This window comes from Arvicola amphibius, chromosome 4 (assembly GCF_903992535.2).
Source record: "Arvicola amphibius chromosome 4, mArvAmp1.2, whole genome shotgun sequence".
Taxonomy (NCBI): domain Eukaryota; kingdom Metazoa; phylum Chordata; class Mammalia; order Rodentia; family Cricetidae; genus Arvicola; species Arvicola amphibius.
The window spans coordinates 106,044,479-106,065,722 of NC_052050.1; the positions used below are offsets into that span (position 1 = coordinate 106,044,479).

A 21,244-nucleotide genomic window follows, 5' to 3' on the forward strand; every position below is an offset into this window, starting at 1 on the left:
AACTTTTAATTCTGGTTCACAAATATGAATGGATGGAATTTTACCCTGAGGTCACCACTTCCTTTATTTTATTTAACGTTAGAATTTATCTTCTTGAGCACAGGACTTAGCTCCATTCCACTTCCTGGTGCTTTTCTCCTCAAATTGTACATTTCCTATTTTTCCTTGCTCAGCTTGTTCCTTTTCGTTATAGATCTTCTTAAGAGTAAACACTAATAACGACATGACAGAGTCAATACTAGGCTTTTTTGAGATTTCCTCTGCCAATGCCCACTTCAGGCAGATTTTTTTGGACAGAAAGCAGCCACATTCTTCACCAACAAGAACAGTTTCAAGGCCACAAACATTCTTTTCCTCTAAAACATTGAGTTGGTCCCTCACAGTTCAAATCACCCTCAGCACCAGTCTTCCATGTGCCTATTAGTGCGGCTCATCAGGCCCATTTAAAGCATTCAACTGCTTTTCTAATCCACAGTCCCTCAAACAGAAGCCTTGTCAGGCCTGTCACAGCAAACCCCACTCCTGGTACCATCTTCTTAGGGTTTCTATTGCTGTGAAGAAACACCATGACCACAGCCAGCAACTCTTACAGGGTTTCTCTGTGTAACAATCCTAGCTGTTCTGGAACTAGCTCTGTAGACCAGACTGACCTTGAACTCAAGAGATCCGCCTGCCTCTACCTCCCAAATGCTGGGATTAAAGGTGTGTACCACCACCGCCCAACAGGGAAGCTTTTAATTGGGGCTGGCTTACAGTTCAGAGGTTTAGTCTGTTATTTTCATGGCAGGAAGCATGGTGGGCATGATGGCATGTAGGTAGACATGGTGCTGGCGAGGTAGCTCTGAGTTCTACATCTGCATCTGCAGGCAACAGGAGGAAAAGTCAAATACTAGGCCCAGTTTGAGCTTTTGAGACCTAAAAGCCCATCCCATAGGGACACATTTCCTCCTGAAGGCTACTTCCAGTGAAGCTATTGGGCCACCACAGGGGTCAGGAAGTAGAATGTGGTGGTTTGAATGAGAATGGCTCCCGAGGCTCAGATGTTTGAACACTTGGTTCCCAGTTCCTGGTGCTGTCTGGATAGGCTTATTCTGAGGATGCCCTTGAGTTCTGATCCTATCTTTACCTCCACGGTGCTGAGTGATAGTTCACTACATCCCAGTGTGGCCCCATTTAGATATTCTGGCATTACATCTGGCTTGCTTCTGACTCCTGCTCTGACAATGTTGCTAGGGACTATCTCCTGTGCTCCAAATATTTTTCTGCTCCAAATCTTCCTTTGTAGAAATTCCTGGGATTTTCTATACATCAGGTCAGCATGTATATAACACTGAAAGTCTCAGCTTAAGTGCCACCCTTTGAGATTTGTCCTAGGTATCTTGTCCCCTCCCTGCTTTTCCAGCTGCACCCTGCTTCATAAGTATGTCTACGTTCTTTGTAGATATCCTTGGTTTTTGAGAAAGTCTTACCAAGTAGCCTTACTGGGCCTCCCAACTTGCTGTCCTCTTCCTCCCAGTGCTGGGATAGCAGGTGTATGCACCATTCCTAGCGTACAGCCCTGAAGGCCAGTCAGCTTGGCTGAGCACTTAGCGCCAAACCCAGATACCAAGGAGCAAGCTTGTGCATTCCAAATTTGGATATGGCTTACATATCTGTGAACTCCCTTTATTAATCAAAACTTTAATGATCTCATTTTTTTTTTCCTTTTATGTGAATGGTTTTGCCAACATGTATGTTTGTGCACCATATGCCTGGTGCCCTTATTGTTAGAAGGTGGCTTCAGCTCTCTTGGAACAGGAGTAACAGGCTGTTGTGAGCCACTATGTTCATGCTGAGAATAGAATCTGGGTCCTCTTGAAAAGAAGCCAATGTTCTTACCTCTGAGCCATCTTTCCGGCTACACCTCCCCCCCGCCCCAAATGAATGAACTTTGGAGAGTTTCATGTACTCAGAGCCCAAGTGGACCTCAAATTCAACACGTAGCCAAGTTTGCACCTGAATTCCTGATCCCCTTGCGCCCACTTTCTGACCAATGGGATTATAGAAATGGACCACCAGGCCCAGCCAGTGTCAGTTTTAAACAGGACTACACTTGAGTCTCATACACTTGTAGTATCACAAGTTTATACCTAGGCTGGGCTATGTTACATAGGGAGATCCTGTCTCAAAAGAGCAAAAACAAGGCTGGCCAGATGGCTCATTAGGTACAGCCACTTGCCACCAAGCTTCAGGATGGTAGGACAGAACTGACTCTTGCCAGTTGTTCCCTCCATGTGTGTAGTGACACACACCAAAATTTGTGTCCATAGGACTTCCACAGTATTTTATTTTAAAATCAGAAATCGAATATGATGACACACACCTTTAATCCCAGTACTTGAGAGGCAGAGGTAGGTGGATCTCTGAGTTATAGGACAGCCTGGGTTATACAGAGAAACTACCTCGAAAAAACAAATAAAATCCAAAAATGGCCTGGAGAGATGGCTCAGTAGTTAAGGACTTGAGTTCAATTCCCATTACCCACATGATGGCCCTCTTCTGGCTATGTTAAGCACCTGAATACATATGGCGTGAACTGTGCACACACATGCACAAATAAAATTTAATCTAAGAAAATAAAACAAGAGCAGCTAGGTTTGGTGGTGGTGCATGCCTGTAGTTCCAGTGCTTTGGGAGCGGAGGCAGCAGAAGAGCTCAAGACCAGGGCTGGAAATGGTGTAGCAGAATAGCAGAGTTCAATGCCCAGCACCCAGAGGGCACTGCAGCTCATAACTGCCTGTAACTGTAGGTTCTGGGATCAGACACCCTCTTCTGGTCTGTGGACACCAGGGATACACATGGGTGCACAGACATACTACAGGAAAATCCATTAACATAAAGTGAAAAACATTTATTTATCTATTTATTTATTTATAGGCAGGGTCCTGTCTTTCCTGGAACTCACTATGTAGATTAGGCTGAATTGAGATCCTTCTGCCTCCCTGAGTGCTGGGATTAAAGGCATACACCACGCCAGGAAAATTCAGAAAAAATCTAAAAAACAAATTAAAAAAAAAAAGAAAAGAAAAAAGGTTCAAGGCCAGGCTAGGCTACAAATGGTCTCAAAACCCCGGAGAGAAGTCTAAAATAACCCAGCCAGCAGGTAGAATGAGTGCTCTCCAGTATTGTTCCTAACTTGACCCATGCAAAACCAACTGCCTGTTCATCTATACAATTTGTTCTGACAAAGCCACACTATACCACTGAATGAACGGTTAAGACAGCAGGTCTGCAGGGCATGATGGTCATTTTAATCCCCGCTTTTGGGAAGTAGATACAGTTGGCTCTCTTTGGGTTCCAGACCAGCCAGAACTGCATAGTAAGATGCAGGCCACTGGACTGCAGTGAGTTCCTGTATTTAAGGAAGAGAGAAAAAAAACAACTATTAATAAAAGACAGCAGGTTGATACGTCTGTAATCCTGCATTAGGGAGGCATTGGCAGGAACAAACATTTGAGACCAAATCAGGCTTCACAAAAACCCTGTCTCTAAACAGCAAAGCCAGGATCGGATGGCGGAGGAATCTGTTTATTTTGCTTATCTATTGACATAAAATCAATCTTCAAAATGGGCTGCTTTCCAACTAGCACCATGCGCTCCAAACATGAAGCAGGGAGAGTGTTTGTGAGAAGTATGTGTTCACTCTACTAGTGCAATGCAGTCTACTGCCAGGTGCAGAATCAAGCAACCAGCCATGATAAAGCTTTTATTTTTTATGGGGGGAGGGAAGGACAAAGAGTCTTACCATGTAGTCCTGGTTGGTCTCGACCTTATTATGTAGACCAAGCTGAACTCGAATTCCAGAGATCCTCCAGCTTCCGAGCATTGGGATTAAATGTCTGGTTTCCTCCACCCCCACCGGATACTCCCTAGAAGTACAACAAATTCAAAATTAATAGGTGTCTTCCAGCTTTCAGAAGCACATGCGGTTTCCATTACCTGTTTCCCTTCCATTTCCAGTATAAATCTTTAAGATAACGACACAAAACGTTAGGTTATTTCTCCCGAGGCCACTGAAATACAGCGCGCTAAACTCGAAGCCCGCCCTCCCACCCCAACGTCTGCAGGAGAGCTCCGCGCCACCGAGGGACAGGAGACCCGGAGCCCTAACACTTGACATCCTCCGTTTCTTGGTTTGACCTAAAACTCCAGGTGACCTTGGCGCTTCCTTTCCTCCTCGGTTACGAGTTTCTGTTTTCCGGGACCTGGGCCGCAAAGGAAACAAGAAGGGAAAGACGCCGGGCTGCTGCTCCGCCACCTCGGGCCTGGGCCGCCCCTCAGGCCGGCGACGTGAGCGGCGCTTCTTCCTGTGTTCGCGCCCGGTACGGAAGCAGAGCCGAGGTGTCCGCGTCGCTTAGACCCCGGAGGCTCGCGCGATCCGCGCAGGCGGCGGCTCTCAGACGTGCCCTTAGGTCCCCTCTGCGCGCGGGTCACATGGGGACACGCACTGCCCTGCAGACCCGCGCCTCGGGCTTCTGCAGCGGCGGCGGCTGCGCAGAACTCCGCCGAGGTCCACGTAGCGCGGGTTTCAGTGCAACCGATGCCCTCCTTAGCGTCCCAATGGCCGTTCCATTCCCTTGCTTCTGAGCGCAGAAGGCCTTCAGCCCACGCCGCCGCCCCGAGGCAGAACAGAGGACAAGTCCGAATTCCCGGAGCCGGCCGGGGCGCTTCCGATAGGAAGCCCCGCCCTCCGGGCCGGAGTGGGCGTGGTCTCTAGACAGCGTCTGTTGCCCCGCCCAACTGCCTCCCAACCGCTCTCTGGGTTCGGCCGTGCAAAGGGGCGGCGCGACCTGATAACTGCGCATGCGTGTACATGCGCAGAACCAATGGGAGCAGCTCACGAACTGGCTCCTCCCAAATCCAGCGTCTCCGCCCGCCCCCATCTCCCAATCTCCTCAGCGTGACGTTGACGCTGCGTGCGGCGCGGTTTACCCAGAGTGCTCAGCGCCGGGGCAGCTCAGTGGAGTTTGGTTCTCGAGGCGGCGGTGTTGGCGGCTGCTCCTCCGTCGGCTCCTCCTCCTCCTCCTTGCTCGGCGGCGACGGCGGTGGCGGCGGTGGTCCGGGGCCTGAGCTCCGGTCCCCTCCGCTTCCCTCCGTCTTCCGCCGTCTCCCCTAGCGCCCCGACCTCCTCCTGCGCCGCGGGGAACATGCGGCTCCGTTCCCGGAGGCCGGCGAGTGACTGACCCGCGTCCCCCCGCCTCAGCCTGCCCGCCCGCCGGCCCGGCCGCTACCCCCCGCTTGGCTCAGGCAATGACAGCGGCTCCGGCGTCTCCGCAGCAGATGAGGGACCGGCTGCTGCAGGCCATCGACTCCCAGAGCAACGTAAGTGACTGCCTCGATATCGGGGACCGAGGCCGCATGTGCCGGGACCCTCCCCCTCCGACGCATCCCCGGCCAGGGGGCCTCTCCCAGCGGCGTCCTGTCCGCCACAGTCGCTGCCATCTCGGCCTTTCGTTCTCCCGGGTCCGGGGGCCGCAGGCAAGGCGGGCAGTCCGGCGGCTCAGGGTACCCGAGGCCGAGGCTTCACGCGGCCTGGACTGAGGGATCGCTCGGGGTTGAGATCAGATCGCTGGTTCTCGGTTGTCTCGGCCTGACTGCCCTTGGTGCTCCCCACCGTGCCCCTCTGCCTCTCGATCCCGGGACTCGTGACCCCTCGGGAGGGTCTCCTTGCGCGGGGGCAGGGTGGGAAGCAACTAGTGTCCCTTCCATGGCTCGGAGAGCCCGCGTCTCCGGAGTCTCGGCCTTTCTTCCTCTTCGGTCTTCTGGCTGAAATTGCCTTCTTGGGCTCAGGGAGAACCCTAGGCCCTCCTTATCCCCAGCCTTGCAGCTTGGAATCCCTAGAGAGTCTCCCCTCTCTTTTTGACTACCTGGATGTAACCTCGGTTAAACTCTTCCTGGGGTCGCAATTTAGGAAAGACGACCCTGAAGAAGGTGGGATCCTTTCTGTTACCTTTTTTGGCCTAAATGCACCATTGCATGTCTGACCAGTTATGGCACTGAATTACTGCCCATCACAGTTGATTGTTCTCTCTCCCCTACCTTCCGGTCCTCTTTCCATGTCTCTTGCCTCACATGAGCAACGCAGCCTGATGCTTTGGTCTCATGGCTTTCAAGAGTTAGCTGTAAGGGGTCACTTTATGTCTCATTTCCCTCTGCTAAGCGTCCTATGATCAGAGGGGCAGTCTTTTCTTCCTGTATGAACATAGACTGATCTCATCTGTCCTTGTGTTTTTTCCAAAGGTTTGTTGGCAATGTTGGGGGGGGGGGGTCCTTGTTACAGGCAGGAGCAGGGCCATGGAAAGATGCACAGGCATCCAGGTATGAAATGCTTGATGGGAGACCAGGAAGTGGCCTTTGAGATCACTTCTTAATATGCTCTAGATGGAAGAAGAAAAGATCATCTTGGGCTTGGCCAGGTAACTGCGGTTTGAGCAGGGAGGTTCTACCTGTGCTTGACTTGTTACTCTTAGCAATGTGCTGTATTCTGATGTGTTCAGAAGAATCCACAATGATTTGTGCAGTCTTGGTAGAAATGGAGGTGTCCTGATCTCTGTAAGAATCTGCTTGACAGATCCAAAGTAATTCTCGGCTTCCTGATCTTCAGGCCCCATTAAGATCACCTTGATACTGATTTAGCAAGTATTTTAGACATCTTTGGAGGTGGAGTAGGGACAGGCTAGATAAACTCTTCTAAAAAGTCTTTTCTTATGATTTTTTGGGGGGGTCTAATGACTGATGTTACTCCAATTGCATGATTAGGATATTAAAACAAGTGATATGAAAACGTAGCCTTGGTGACTTGTGCATCTTTTATGAAGCCACAATGTGCACAGTATAATTTTTGTTTGTTTGTTTTTTGAGACAAGGTTTCTCTGTGTAGCCCTAGTGTCCTGAAACTCACTTCGTCGATCAGGCTGCCCTCGAACTCAGAGATCTGCCTGCCCCTGCCTCCCAAGTGCTGGGATTAAAGGTTTGCACCACTACCATCTAGCTTCCACAGTGTAATTCTTAAGTCCTGTGTATTCATTCTCTTTGCTGAGAAATTATCAGGGATCTGACTGCTGCTTGTGAGAGTGTTGGGATGAGCAAGTGCTTTGACACGCCGTTATGATGCTGTAGATCACATGGGTCAGGGACCTTGGGGGTCCAAGTGCTAGCTAAGGCTCTGACTAAAAGGGTTCTTTTGGAGGTGTAAGAAGGAAGATAGCTGGGCGGTGGTGGTGCACGTCTTTAATCCCAGCACTCAAGAGGCAGAGGCAGGTGGATCTCTGTGAGATCGAGTCCAACCTGGTCTACAAGAGCTAGTTTCAGGACAGACTCCAAAGTTACAGAGAAACCTTGTCTCGAAAAACCAAAAAAGGGGGGAGGCAAATTTTAGTTACTTTCTTTTTTGGGGGGGGGGTCGAGGGGAGCAGGGGTTAAGACAGAATCTCTGGAATTCACTATGTATGTAGACCAGGCTGGCTTCACAGAGGATCTGCCTGCCTCTGCCCTGGGATTAAAGGCATGTGCTGCAGTGTCTGGCCCCCAAACTTAGTTTCTTGAATCTTTTCTTACTATACTCATTGGGTTGTGGGTAAGGTTCTTGAAATGGAGTATATATCTCAAAGGACTGTAGTGATAAGTGACCTCATTGTGATAGCTGGAGTTGAGGACTTGTCTCTGGGTGTCGAGGGAAGTTTTTCCCTAAATGCAGTGTGTCAGTGACCATCCATGAACACTGCTTGGTGTATGTGACAGGTGCTGGCTTTGCAGGACCTCTTTGTAGAACTCAGCCTGGAGGAGAGTCCTTGATTTCTTCCTGAGGCATTGAAGGGTACCCAAGCATTTGCGCTTTCTCTGGATTGCTCAGAGCCCAGGTAAGAGCTGTGTGCTGGAACAGGGCTCTCTGCTCTGCTCAGTTATGAATTCTACCACTTGGTAATTGACACATATTTAAGTTGTTCATGGAAAAAATACAAAAATGGGGACAGAGTTGAAGAGTTTACACTAAAATTAACCCTCTTCAGAGAGAAGTGACAGAGATTGGTGTCATGTAACGCTTACCTTTCTGAGCGTGCAATTATGGTTAACAAATTTAGCTGTTGCTGGAAAGTCAGTGCCAGGCAGCTGACCTACTGTCCACAGCCTCTGAAGTTGGGAATGACATCTGTCTGACTGACAGTATCAAGGAGGTGTCCAGAGGAAAGCCATCTTTGCTCTGTGGTCCAGCCTCAAAGCAGCAAGCATTGTCCTTTCTGCCAGGCCTGTATTTCAGAAAGTTCCTCTCTCCCTTCCAAAAGGCCCCTAACAGACTTCCAGAACTGTGAGAAATTCAGTCACCTCAGTGTGTGTGAGCTCAGGGTGTTGACAGTCTCTAAAGTATGCTGTAGGTCTGTGTGTTGTCTTTTGTTGAAAATAAAGGTCAGTGGTATGACTTAATCTTTCACAGAAATCATAGTGAGTCCCTTTTTGGCCAGTGGCAGGGTTCTTAGTCCTAATGGTGCCCTCCCTGCTTGAGGAAACCCTGGGCTGTGTCTTCCTGAGATGTTGGCTCCTTGTGGTTGTTCCATGTCTTGCCTCCTTTTCTAGAGAAGAGTCCTGACCCTTTTCTCCATGCTGGTTCAACTCTTGAACCTGTGACTCAAAAGCTGCCTTGAAGCCCCCGTTTTTTTCAAGAAGCCCTGGGACTGCTCCGTGTCCTGAAGGCCAGCTGTGGAAGGGCCTGTCTGGAGCCTAGATGACTGAGAAATCACAGGTGACTTGAGATGTGTCTGTGGGGAATATGGGAGTGACCTTGTGGAGGGATAGTACAGTTTCATGGAAAACTAAGTAGTGGTCTAGGATGGGGCTTGTCAAAGCAGGTTTGTGACCCTGGATCACAGTGGGAGGCCAGAGAAGGCTTGTAAAGGAGGACTTGATCCAACTACTGCTACTGCCAGACTCTGGAACAGGAGATCCCAGGAGCTGCTTTCTTCTTCTCACTCCAGAAGAAGTGGGCACCATGGCTGTCATTTGGAGCCTCTGCTGGCCTGTAAATTCTTTGCTGCAAAGTAACTAGTGGGCAGTCCTGGAAGAGCTCCTTCCAGGCCTTGGTTCAGATCTGGAAGGGCTGCTGTGGTCTACACGAGTTGTTCTGCAAGGCCTTCTCCTGTGTGCTTGCTTCAGGAATTGATGCAAGGTGGATTGTGTGATCTTTTCTAGCTGTTGAAGGAGATAATGGACACCCTTAGTTAGTTTTTATGGCGCCCTGGCTGTTCTTCTCAACAGCCCCATAAAGGGAGTTGGGATGAAGCCAGTTGCCTTTCTGGTAGCCTAGTGCTAGTGGTGTCTGCTGTGGACAGGAGAGGACAAGATGCTTTTGTTTCTTACCGACTTCATGTAAGGTGACTGGACCAGAGTTAGGGACTTACCCAGGGTTAAGTAACGACGCTTTTGACACTGAATAGTGTTGTGTGAGACATGACCTCGGTCAAGGCAAAAAGCAGGGGTGAGCTGGTGTGAAGAGCAGAGAGGCAGTGTGCTTTCATGCTGGTCTTGCTGCTACCCTGGCTCAGAGCACCCTTCGCAGTTAGCTCCTGTCGTGTTGGGGTATTAGCCTGGTGGAAGGGTGTCCTGAGCCTATGCTATGCTTTTCCTGAGTAGAGAAGGTTGGCCTGCTAGTCCTATGTGATTGGAGCTGGGTGATAGCATCGCAGGGGCTATTTCCCAGTGCCAGTAGGCATGGAACTTTACCTTGTCTGTGATCCAGCTTTGCTTTCTGCTGCAAGGTGACAACTCTTGATACTAACTTAAAATGTCAGTGATCCTGCTGGAAAAAGGATGCAGGAACTGAGTGTGTCAGTTCTGCTTGGTCCTGTGCAGTGGTATTCCTCTTGTTCTCTGCTCTAACTAGGATTCGGGAGAAGATCAGTGTGGCAGTTCTAACTTTGGGAAACAAGGTAACAAATCTCACTTTGGAATCAGATTTTGTTTGACTTTTTTTTTTTTCTCTACAGAAGGTAGACTTTGTCTTCGGAGAGTTTTTTAGGTGGTCCTTAAAGTTGGACGTCCTAGAGGCCTGAAGAGCTGTCCCCACACTAACCTGGAAGAAGGGACTTTTGTCCTGGACAAAGTATTGTATTGTATTGTCCCTTGACTTAGGATATTGCTATGTGTACCAGACAAATACCTCAAGGTGCCAGGATCAGGGTTGGGTGAAGGGGCATCTGCTCCAACAGCCCTCAGCACCAATAAATACCAAACTAACCCCAGCCTGACTGCTGGGAGACTGTCTGCTTCTCATAACAGACTCCTTCTGAAGCTAGGGCTGGTCCTTTTTGTTTCCTGGGAGTGAGCTGTCCTGAGGCTGCCTGACCCTATAGCTGGTTGTGAGAATAGGCAGATGAGTTTGGGGTTCAGCAGGTAGCGAGCAGGCAATGTGTTTTCTGAATGGCCTTACTATGTCTACACTCCTTTCATTCTCAGGACACATGTGTTCTCTAATGTAGGGTCCTATGAAATAGGATACCTTTCCTGAGTGAGGTGACACTCTAAGCGTCCTCCCAGTCTCAGGTCTGGGAGGCCATACAGTTACATCTTCAACACCAGAGGGGCTTGTGGTTTATAGAGAATTGTGATAAATCTGAAAAGGGGCCTGAGTAGTTGACTGTTTCTCTCTAGTGCTTAATAGTGCTTTGGGTAGTAAGCAGACTTGAGTACACTCAGTTCCCTGCCTTTGGGGACCTGGAGTCTGGCAAGTAGGAGGCCAAAATGGTGTACTGTGTGTGAATGTCTGAGGTGCAGTGTTTGACCTTAGGACTGCAACTCTTGAGCCCAAATGGAACAGTTTCCCTGTGTCTTATTTGCAAGTAGGATTCATTCTCTCTCTCTCTCTCTCTCTCTCTCTCTCTCTCTCTCTCTCTCTCTCTCTCTCTCTCTCTCTCTCTCTCTCTCTCTCTCTCTCTCTGCGTGCGTGCGTGCGTGCGTGTGTGTGCGCGCGCGCGCGCCTGATGGGGCAAGATGATTGCAAGTTATGGCACATCTGTGAAGGTCAGAGGACAAGTTTGTGGAGTCAGTTTTCCCCTTCTGTGTTTATGTGGGTTCCAGAGGAGTGCACTCTGGTTGCTAAGCTTCTGCACACTGCCTCTATTTGCTGAGCCATCTTGCCAAAGGTAGAATTCTTTTTTAAAAATTTGTGTGTGTGTGCCACATATGTGCAGGTGTCTGGGGAGTCAGAAGAGGGCATCAAGTCCCTTGGAGTGGCTGTGAGTATCTTGATATGGGTGATATGGGTGCAAATCCTCTTTGGGTCCTCTCTTAACTGCTGAGCCATCTTGCCAGCCTCCTTATTTATTTATCTATGTATCTATCTATCTATTTATTTTGAGGCAAGGTCCCTCTGTCTCCTGAGTGCTGGGATTAAAGTCATGGACCAACACCATCCAACTAGACCTTTTTTTAATTAAAAAGAAAGATTGACTTAATTTATGTGGGTGAGTGTTTTGCCTGCATATATGTACCATAAATGTGCTTTTGGAGGATTGTGAGTTACTATGTGGGTGCTGGGAACTGAAACCAGGTCCTATTTGTAAGGGCCGCAAGAGCTCTTAACCTTTAAACCATCTCTCTAGACCAATATAGAATTCTTTTTGATTTTGTTTTCTAACACAGGGTTTCTCTGTGTAGTTTTGGCGGTCCTGAACTCACTCTGTAGACCAGGCGGGCCTCAAACTTAGAGATCCACCTGCTTCTGTCTCCTAAGCACCACCACTGGCCCAAGGTAGAATTCTTGAGAGCATGAAATGGCTCTGTGGGATGCACTGTCATCTGGAAGTTGAGAATTAAATGTTTTATAGCAGGTGCAGGTGGTTAGCTCTTCGTTTGTCTCTAGTGTGAGGGGAACAATTTGGAAGGAGTAGTCTGGTTGGTTAGTCACTGAGCAGTTTGTCCCGAGGACTCCAAGATGGAGCTGTGTACATTTCAAGCTATCTGAGAACTCCTGGAGGGCTTGGACATGGGCTGAGGCTAAAATTTCATTTTCTTTTTTAGTTGTCATCTTGCTCTTCTGCCTTGGGCTAGCCTGGAACTCTTGACTCAGCCTTCCAGGCAACTCGTACTATGTGAGTGTAGACCAAGGGCAGAAGACAGGAATCCTGGGAGAAAACCCTGCTGCCCTTAAGGCTGCTGTCCTGGATTGTCAGCTAGTTAAAAAGTCCAGGGTCACCAGGACCCTTGGGCTGTATGGTGGCCCTCTACTCCCGCAAGCTTCTGTGGTTCTCTATGGATTGTTGTAGGGAGAGTCTCTTCAGGTGAGGTGAGGTAATGTGCCCTCTGGGGATTCAGGCATGCCAGGCAGCTGGGTTACTGCTCCTGAGCCCAGAAGCTTCATCACTATCCTGGATCCATCCAGTGGAAGCCCAGGGACCATCAGAACAGAGGGTTCTACTGGCCTTGGTGGCACAGGCCTTTAATCCCAGCACTTGGGAGGCCAGAGGCAGGAGGATCTCTTGAGTTCCAGACCAGCCTTTGTCTATATGGTGAATCCCAGGCCAGCCAGGGCTATACACAACCCTTGTCTCAAAATAAATAAACATTTAAAAAGGTTTTTCCTAAGCTCAGAGATAGGCATGGTGTTTTCTGTTGGCAGCAGCAGCAGTTGTAACAGCCAGTGTCACTAGATGAGTACACTGGCTTCCAGGCATTTGCTTGCTATTTTATCCTGAAAGTAGGCACTTGTCTTCAGCTAAGGGGCCAGGAGAGACTAAGCAAACTGGGTCTCTTAACTAGTGCTGGGTGTCCCTGAAGCATGGGCTCAGTCCTAAGAGCCAGGCTCTAGCTCAGAGGCTCCACTATAGTGGTTTGTTTTGCTTGCATACATATTTATTCACTTCCTGGTTCCTGCAGCTTTCCCTCTTTTACTTAAGAAAAAAAAAACTTTTAAAAGGAAAATTGATATATATTTATGTGTCTGAGTGATGTGTATGCCACATTGGTGCAGGTGCCTAAGGAGGCCAGAAGAGGGCATCCTATCCCCTGGAGCTGGAGCTACCAGAAGTGTGAGCTGTGCTGGAGCCTTCTTGGGTCCTAGGAATTGATGGCCATCTCTCCAGCATATCCCTTTCACTTACTTTTAAACTCTGGGCTCCTTTCCTGCAAGAACTCATTTTCATTTCAGCTTTCCAATCTCCTGTCCTCTCTTGGTGTGCTTTGCGTAGCTGTTTTGTTATTGTTTTTAAAATTCTTTTTGAAATCCATGTTTCTTCCTGTGTAACATTCATTATTTAAAACCCTACCAAGCTCATGGCACATGTTTTCGTTGTTGTTGTTGTTGTATTTACTTATTCATTTAGAGGTAAAGTCTCCCTGTGTAGCTCTTGATGTCCTGGAACTCATTACGTAGACCAGTCTGGCTTCTGCATCCGTAGTTCTGGGACTAAAGGCATGCACCACTATGACAGGTTACTCTGTGTGTGTGTGTGTGTGTGTGAGAGAGAGAGAGAGAGAGAGAGAGAGAGAGAGAGAGAGAGAGAGAGGGAGAGAGAGAGAGAGAAACCAAATATTTTTGGAGCTGGAGTTACACGTAGTTTTGAGTCATCTAACATGGGTGCCGATCCCTAACTCAGAACCACTGGAAGATCAAGTGTTCCAAATCACTGAGCCATCTTTCCACTTTCCCCTAGTTGTTGTGTTTTTGCTAGGCTTGACTGCCTGAGCTCAAGGGATGGATCTTCCTCAGCCTAAGGGGTCTTGTTTTCTGCCTTTTTTATGGGGTTACATGCTCCTCCCGGTGCCTGCTGAGTTGTCTGGTAAAGGGGCTGGTTTGGAACTGTTTTCTCAGCTCTTAAGTGAGCAGGTGACTATCAGGTGCTGCCATCTTTCAGTGCTTCAGAGCACATGTGTGGAGATCCTGTGAGGCAGCTGTCTACTCTGGGAACTGAGGCTTGGTGGCCACATGGCTAGGAATCAGGCTGACGTTGGAGCTTGGTCCTTGTGCTGGTTGCTTGCGCTGTTACCTGTGAGAGGCCAGTGGGCACTCAGAATGCCTTTCTGCCTCCTGTTCATGTCCCAGCTTTTTTTGATTGCTTTGAGACAGGTCTTGCTGTAGCCTTGGCTGGTCAGAAACTTGCTATGTAGACCACACTGGTCTCGAACTCATAGAGATTCCCCCTATCCCTGTCTCCTGAGTACTAGGATTAAAGGCATGTGCCACCATGCTTAGCTTCAGGTTCTAGTCTTTAGGCCAGGCCACAGTTACCTCTGGTAAACTGAGAGGAGAGTCAGACAGACTGAGTGCCCGTTACTTAAAATGCTTGGGCATAGAAGAGACTTGGAGTCTTGGTTTTTACCATGTTCCTATAGACTTCCCTTCAGTGTCACTACTGAATAATGTCACTACTGAGGGAAGAAAGGAGGGAGGTCTAACAGCTGCAGAGGCCCCTGGCCCTCTGCCTTTATGCCACGTGATTTGTTGGTGGTTGACTGGCTTGTATTGACTCTGGTCAGGAGCTCTGTGGTGTACACATCAGTGGTTCATGATTTGCTGAGAGAGGACTGTGGATAGTGATGGTGACTCCACTGTCCTCTTTTCTGTGGTCAGCTCCTGCACTCTTTGAGTAGCCATGTGCTCAGTCTTGTGTGAGGGACAAGGTGGTAGCCACTCAAACCTGAGCTGGGTGGACCCAATAATTGTGCTGCATGTGACAACAAAGCAAGCCGTTGGAGGGACTGTGTATGTATGTCAGTAAGACGTAGCCTCTTGGAAAGGCCTGGAGTTTGTCTCCTGGATTACTTATTGTGCCTCACTTCCTTCATTAAATCTTGGCCTGGCTCAGGTCAGGTGGCCACATTTTCCTTGGGATGAACTCTAGTTATCATGGTAATGGTAGACTGTCTTATTTTGTTTTGCTTGCTTGCTTTCTTTTTCAAAACAATGTTTTTCTGTGTAGCCCTAGCTGTCCTGGAACTTACTCTGTAGACCAGACTGGTCTCAAATTCAGAGATCCACCTGCCTCTACCTCCTGAATCCTGGGATTAAAGGTGTGCTCCACCACAGCTGTCATTTTCTTTTTAATTAAAAGTTTTTATTGGGAATACAGGGACCAGGTATACCGAGGCGCTCATGTGGAGATCAGAGGACAACTTTGTGGAATTAGTTCTCTTTATGTAGATTTGGGGGGGGGGGTCAAACTCAGGTTGTCAGGCAGCAAGCACTTCTACTGGCTAAGCCACCTTCTCTAGCCTGTTTTCAGGGCTAGCCATCCTGGAATCCACTTAGGGTGAATGCTGCCTGGCATTACCTGCATGCCTGTTGTGGGACCTTGTGTTAGATGGGAAGGAAGTCTTTGGCTCACTAGTTTTCATCATTTCCTCTGCATTCACTTAGTTGGCTGGTGACTGGGCACCCATTCTTACATCCTTGGCTAACTCAGCAGTGCAGCCTGCTGCTTTACCCTGAAGTCTTATGTGATATCACCATCAATTAGCTGGGCCCATCGCTGGGTCTGGAGAGCTATCTCTCTGGAGGGCCAGTGAGTCCAACTGAGATAGATCGAAAGTCCAGAGTAAGTGGAGGGTGGTTTGCAAGAAGAGAGGCCTAAGTGCTGCCTGTTAGGGTTTTACTGCAAGCTCTGAATTTGTCTGTGATCATCCCCAGGTGCCAAGCAAGCTGTTAGCTTGTCCTTGTGAAGGTATGGTGGTTTGTCACTTTGGCCCTCACTGTAGTTGAGTGTCCCTTGGTGCTGCAAATCATCTCTCCTTGTGCTTGACGAACTGCAGAGTCCACACAAGGGTCCCAGGCCAGAGCCCACAGCCTGTGTGGATTGAGGAGCCCCAGGCTTGGGAGCAGGAGGTCTGGTTTGGTCTGATTGCCCTGTCTGTTTCCTCCTGTCTCTCCCATCCCCCTGGTTAATCTGGGGAACTGGAAACTGGTACCTGTGCTTCTGGGCTGCTGCTTCCCTTAGGTTGACCAGACGACAGGCCCAAGGGATGCTTGTTGTGTGGCCACTGCTTTTTCTTGCTCTGTATGCTCTGGGCAGCATGAGAGCCGGTGACTCTCTGCTCTTGCTAGGTGCTGGCAGCCTGGAGCTAGCTGGTACCAAGGAGGTTTTTGAATGGGTGCTGCTGTCACAGGTACTGAAGTAGCTGAGTTCCCACTCTGACAACTGGTGGCCACCTAGAGAGGACCTGGAACTGACTTCCCAGGAACGGGATGTTGAGTCCCCAGGCCAGGCTGCCATGCTCTCGCTCTGCTGGTCCACCTTTTCTCTCCTCCCAAAGCTGAGGCATCACTGTAGTTTGGGGTTAAAGTTGAGGTGAGAGAAAGGGAGGGAACTTCATTTTATGTTGCTCTCAGTGTAATCATTTATGTGGGGAGGGGTACTCAAGCATGGGCGGGCTTCCTCCATGTGGTGGCAAGAACAGCAGCTCCTTCTGGACCAGCCCAGGCAATTGTGTGGAATCACTGTCTTATCTCCAATTTGGGGAGCTTCTTCAGGAGAATCTGCCCAGATATGGGAAGGGGGAGTGTGCTGTAAGAAAGTGTTAATGCCCACAGGAAGTTTCTAGAAGAAGCAGGGTCTACTGTGCAGATAGAAACAGTAGGTACCCCAAGAGTGTCATGAAGATGTAGACTGCAGGACAAACAGGTTGGCCACCCTGGTCTGGTCTGGGATTAGAGAGACCACACCTTGTGGTGCATTTGGCTGGTTATGCTTGTATGGGGTGCTGCTATGGAAGGTGCTCACATTGCACTAGTCCTTCCAGGAACTAGGGACATGACCTGGCTCCCATCTCATGTGGTTTCTATCCCACCAGATAGGGAGTATAAAGTGGCATTGTTTGATTTGTAGAATGAAACATCAATGGGCACCAGAGTACCTGCTGTGTTTGTCACCCCAGAATTCCTCCCTGGGTTGCTGCATTGTCTTTGTGCCCATCATGATGCAGCCTCACAGTGAGCCCTGGCCCTTGCCTTCTTACTATGTTAATGTTCCCTTTCTGTGTGTATCCCCTTCTGGGATACCCACTGTCCTTTATCCATCATTTTGACTATACCAGCACCATATGAAGCACTTACCTGGTTTCAAAGCTCTCCCCTTGTGCTGTTGGGCCTCATCTGTCCAGCACCCTTCCAGCAGCCCAGTCTCAATCAAGTAGGTACATCTTCATCTCAGTCCTGAGTGTGCTGAGCTGTGTTCTTTGGTGCTGTGATCTACCATTCTAGGCTCTAGGCCACCTGAAATGATCCTGGGATCCTCTGTTTCAGGAGATTGAATTTTGGGGCTTCTAGTCGTATGACCCTGTATCTCTTCTTGGTTAGTCTCAGAGCTAGTTGCTACAAACCAAGATTGGGTTGTTTACCTGTTGGAACCCACTGCTGACTACCAAGGCTCCTCAGTTCCTCGGATGGCATATGTTGAAGACAGTTTGTTTCACTTGTAACCTGGCCTCACTGTTTGCCTTCCACCTTGGAAAAGCATAGGTTCACAGCCTTTTCTCCTCAGGAGGATGTAGACACCACTGGCTCTGGAGGCTGTTGAGACTGGAATACAATAGCTAGTGTCTTGGATGCTAACATGCCAATAACACACAGATGACAAGGCAGTGGACCATCCAGCTCCACTGCCATCCAGTCCAGCACCTTGGTCTGGTCAGTCATAGGGCTCTATCTTCCTGGCCAGTGATTAGATCAGGGAAGCACTACGACCCAGTGGAGCCTGTGGAAGTTGTAGCACTCTGTTGATGGAGTTGGCGTTGATGTATGTGAGAGAGGTGGGAGATGCTTGCTGCTGGATCAGGCCTTCTGAGTGAGCTGACTGTTACCCCTTGGAGCTGGCTTTTCTGTCCCTCAAACAATGAGAGTCAGGACAGAATTGTGTGAGTGCTTTGACTCCCAGGATCAAACTCAGGCCTTGGCTGGTGGATCAGCTCCTGAGCACAGTAGTGCCTAAACTGAGGAGAATGGATTAGGTTTGGGGTGGGTGGGAATTAAGGTTTCATGAGGCCTGATTATAGCATGCACTTGGCAGTGTGGGGATGAGGGTGAGGACTTGGCAGGTCCTTTGGAGAACCTTAGAGAACCTCGGTTCCTCCTGTGGTACATCTGACCTGTGTGTGTCACCCACTCTCACTGAGTGACAACGTTGTGCATACTGTTGGGCAGGACCTGATGTGCTGAGCCCTTTTGACCTGCATGAGTGTGTGTGCTCTTGGTCATCTCAGTTGCTTTTTGTTAACCTTGGAGTGAGTGTCTTAATGTTTCCAAGTTTGGGTGCCTATTGTGTTATGGGGCTAGTGTCATCCTGTGTGGTCTGAGGTGTGATGGTGGTTTCTCTCTTTAGTCATCCTGCTTGTGAGGGATGTATTGTTTCCCTGCCCCACAAGGAAGGAGTTAGGGTTATGGTTCCATGGGTAGTGGTGGCGGCGAATGCCTTTAATCCCAGCACTTAGAAGGCAGATGCAGACATGTCTCCGAGTTCAAGGCAGCCTGGTCTACAAAGCAAGTTTTAAGACAGTCAGGGCTACACAGAGAAACCTGGGAGGTGGGGGCACTTCCATAAGATAGGGATGTAGGCATGCATTTAAAGCATTTTCTTAATTAGTGATTATTGACAGGGGAGGGCCTGGCCTATTATGATCCTAGGTTTTATAAGAAAGCAGTCTGAGCAAGCCAGTAAGCAGCACTTTTCCATGGACTTTATATCAGCTTCTGCCTCCAGGTTCTTGCCCTGTGCCCATCTCCTTCCATACTCAGAATCTTGCACCTGCTCTTCTCCCACTTGCCTGTATCTCCAGTCTGCTATTCATGCTATCCTATCTGGATATGTGTGTGAGGAGCTAGGGGTGCAGCTGGGCTCACTCTGTGTGCCCCCAATCACAATGGTTGGGTGGAGAGACTCCATGATAGAGCATTTGCCTAGCTTGTGCAAGGCCCTGATTCCATTCCCAGCACCTCCCAAAACTAGCAGACGTGGAGTTCCCAGCATCCACATGGCGGCTTATAAATAACCACCTGCAACTAACGGTTCCAGGATGCTCTCTTCTGACTCTAAGAATACTAGGCATGGGTGTGGTTCACATATATACACACAAATAAAACACACACATATATAAATATATTTTATAAAATAAAAGTACATGCCCATGGGTGCCTTTCTCTTTTAAGTTCTCCTGATTCTGTCTGTCCAGTTACCACAGTTCTCTTTATGGACCTCTCTCTCTTTCTCTTTTTGAGGCAGGGTTTCTCTGTGTTGCAGCCTTAGCTGTCTTTGAACTAGCTCTGTAGACCAGGCTGGCCTCAAACTCACAGAGATCCACCTGCCTCTGCCTTTCGAGTGCTGGGATTAAAGGCGTGCGCCACCACCACCAGGCTGCTGTGTGGACCTGTTATTTCCTTACAGCACAGACACCTGTTTCAAGTTGACTTTGAGATAGAAATCTGAAGCACGTCTTGAACATTAGGATGAAGTGCTCTATTGTCTTTGTTCTGAGCAGCATTTTGAGCCATCTGACACCTGTTTGATTAGTGTGATGGTTTAGAGAATATTCTCCGTCCTCAACCCAGTCAGCCACAGTCACTTCAGCTCACACCCGGCACTGCAAGCTGGTGATGGCCTGTAGGCAGCTGGTTCTGTTGAGCACAGTGAGGTATGAGGTATGTTTTCCTGAGTTTCTCTAGAGAAGACAAAGTTCAGAGGTCCTGAATGGACATGTTTCCAAGCTCCCCGTCTCCCCAAATCTAGCTCTGAACCTGTAGGTCTTGAGCAGGCCTTGATTGCTGTAAATTTGTAAAATGCAGCCTCCTTCCTAAGGTTTGGGACTATGTCTTTGCAGTGGTGGCCCAGTGTGTGCTTCCTAGAATGGATGAAGGTGAAGGCACAATAATGGAGTAGTTTCTATTTCCAGTGAGAAAGCTACCCCAGGACCCTCTTAGCAGAACGAAGGTGTGGGTAGAATTTACATAGATCTGCCGCAGGTGGGAGAAGTAGTGAGTACCATCAAGCCTTGTGCAGCCCAGCGTTAATGTACAGTTCTGTTCCTTCTTAGTGCAGTCCTTCCAGCACTGGCCTAATGACTCCCCGTGGTTCACAGCTCCCAAGAGCCTTGGGCATCACAAATGGCCCTGTGAACTTGGAACGGTGGATATTATATCTTCTGCCTAAGTATTTTCTTTGATTCTCCTTGATTTTCAGTCTACAGCAGTTAAGGCACTGCTGACACTGTCCCTGATGCAGTGTCTCCTGTATTGTGAAAGAAAGACCTGTGTCAGGAGTGTAGACTATGTTCCACACATGGAAGATATAGCCCAGAATATTAGGAAGGTAGTATGCACAGCTTTTAAATGAATTGTAAGACAACATAGATGAGGTAGTGCAGCCTTTAATCTTAGCACTTGGGAGGCAGAGGCAGATCTATGAGTTCGAGGCCAGTCTGGTCTATATATGTAGTCCTAGGACAGCCAGAACTATAGAGACTTTGTCTCAAAAACAAAAGAAACCGGGCAGTGGTGGTCTCGCCTTTAATCCCAGCACTCGGGAAGCAGAGGCAGGTGGTTCTCTGTGAGTTTGAGGCCAGCCTGGATTACAAAGTGAGTTTTAGGACAGGCTCCAAAGCTACAGAGAAACTGTGTCTCAAAAAACCAAATAAACAAGCAAAACTTAGAGGTGGCAGGTGGTATTGGTATTTGTCTGTGATCAGAAGGAGCCAAGGTAGGATCCATGAAGGATGGCTGCTTACTGACTTTTTTATTCTTCCTGGCCTCCTTAGTTTGTTATATAGCCCAGGACCTCCTTAGTTTCTTATATAGCACAGGACCATCTGCCCAGGGGTTTTGCTGCCCACAGTGGCCTGGGCCCTCCCACATCCATCAAGAAAATGACCCATAGGTTTGCCCACAGGTCAGTTAAGGTTCCCTCTTCTTAGATGTCTCTAACTTGTGTCAGGTTTATAAAAAAAACAAATAGCCGGGACTGGGCAGTAATTATGCAGACATTTAATCCCAACATTCGGGAAGCAGAGGCAGGTGGATCTCTGTGAGTTTCAGGCCATCTTGGTCTACAGAGTGAGTTCCAGGACAACCAGCACTATACAGAAAAACCCAGTATGAAAGCCAACTGTACAAAAAAACTAACATACACAGTCTGTATCCCAGCACTGAGACTGCTAAGGCTGTAAGGTTGCTCTAGCCTGGGAGTTTAGTGCCAGTCTGGCCAACACAGTAAGTCCCTGCCCAGAAAATAAATTCTGG

The 21,244-nt window shown here is 48.8% G+C and overlaps 1 protein-coding gene and 1 long non-coding RNA gene across 3 annotated transcripts in view; one reads left to right on the forward strand and one right to left on the reverse strand.

The window, feature by feature from the left end:
* Positions 1-3,269: 3,269 nt before the first annotated feature.
* LOC119812502 lies at positions 3,270-4,732 on the reverse strand. Of its 2 annotated transcripts, XR_005285090.2 has the most exons (3): positions 4,197-4,732; positions 3,785-3,908; positions 3,270-3,391 (listed from the first exon to the last, which is right to left on the reverse strand). It is a non-coding gene; the product is annotated as an uncharacterized LOC119812502 (long non-coding RNA). The 2 variants fall into 2 exon arrangements; XR_005285089.2 differs by having other exon boundaries at positions 3,785-4,732.
* Positions 4,733-5,006: 274 nt separating this feature from the next.
* The window catches only part of Med26 (mediator complex subunit 26), a 34,152-nt gene continuing 17,914 nt past the window's right edge, over positions 5,007-21,244 (forward strand). Inside the window, exon 1 of the mRNA XM_038329008.1 lies at positions 5,007-5,361. Within this exon, the coding sequence (XP_038184936.1) occupies positions 5,290-5,361 (72 nt within the window). The 5' untranslated portion in view covers positions 5,007-5,289. The remainder of the gene's footprint in view (positions 5,362-21,244) is intronic.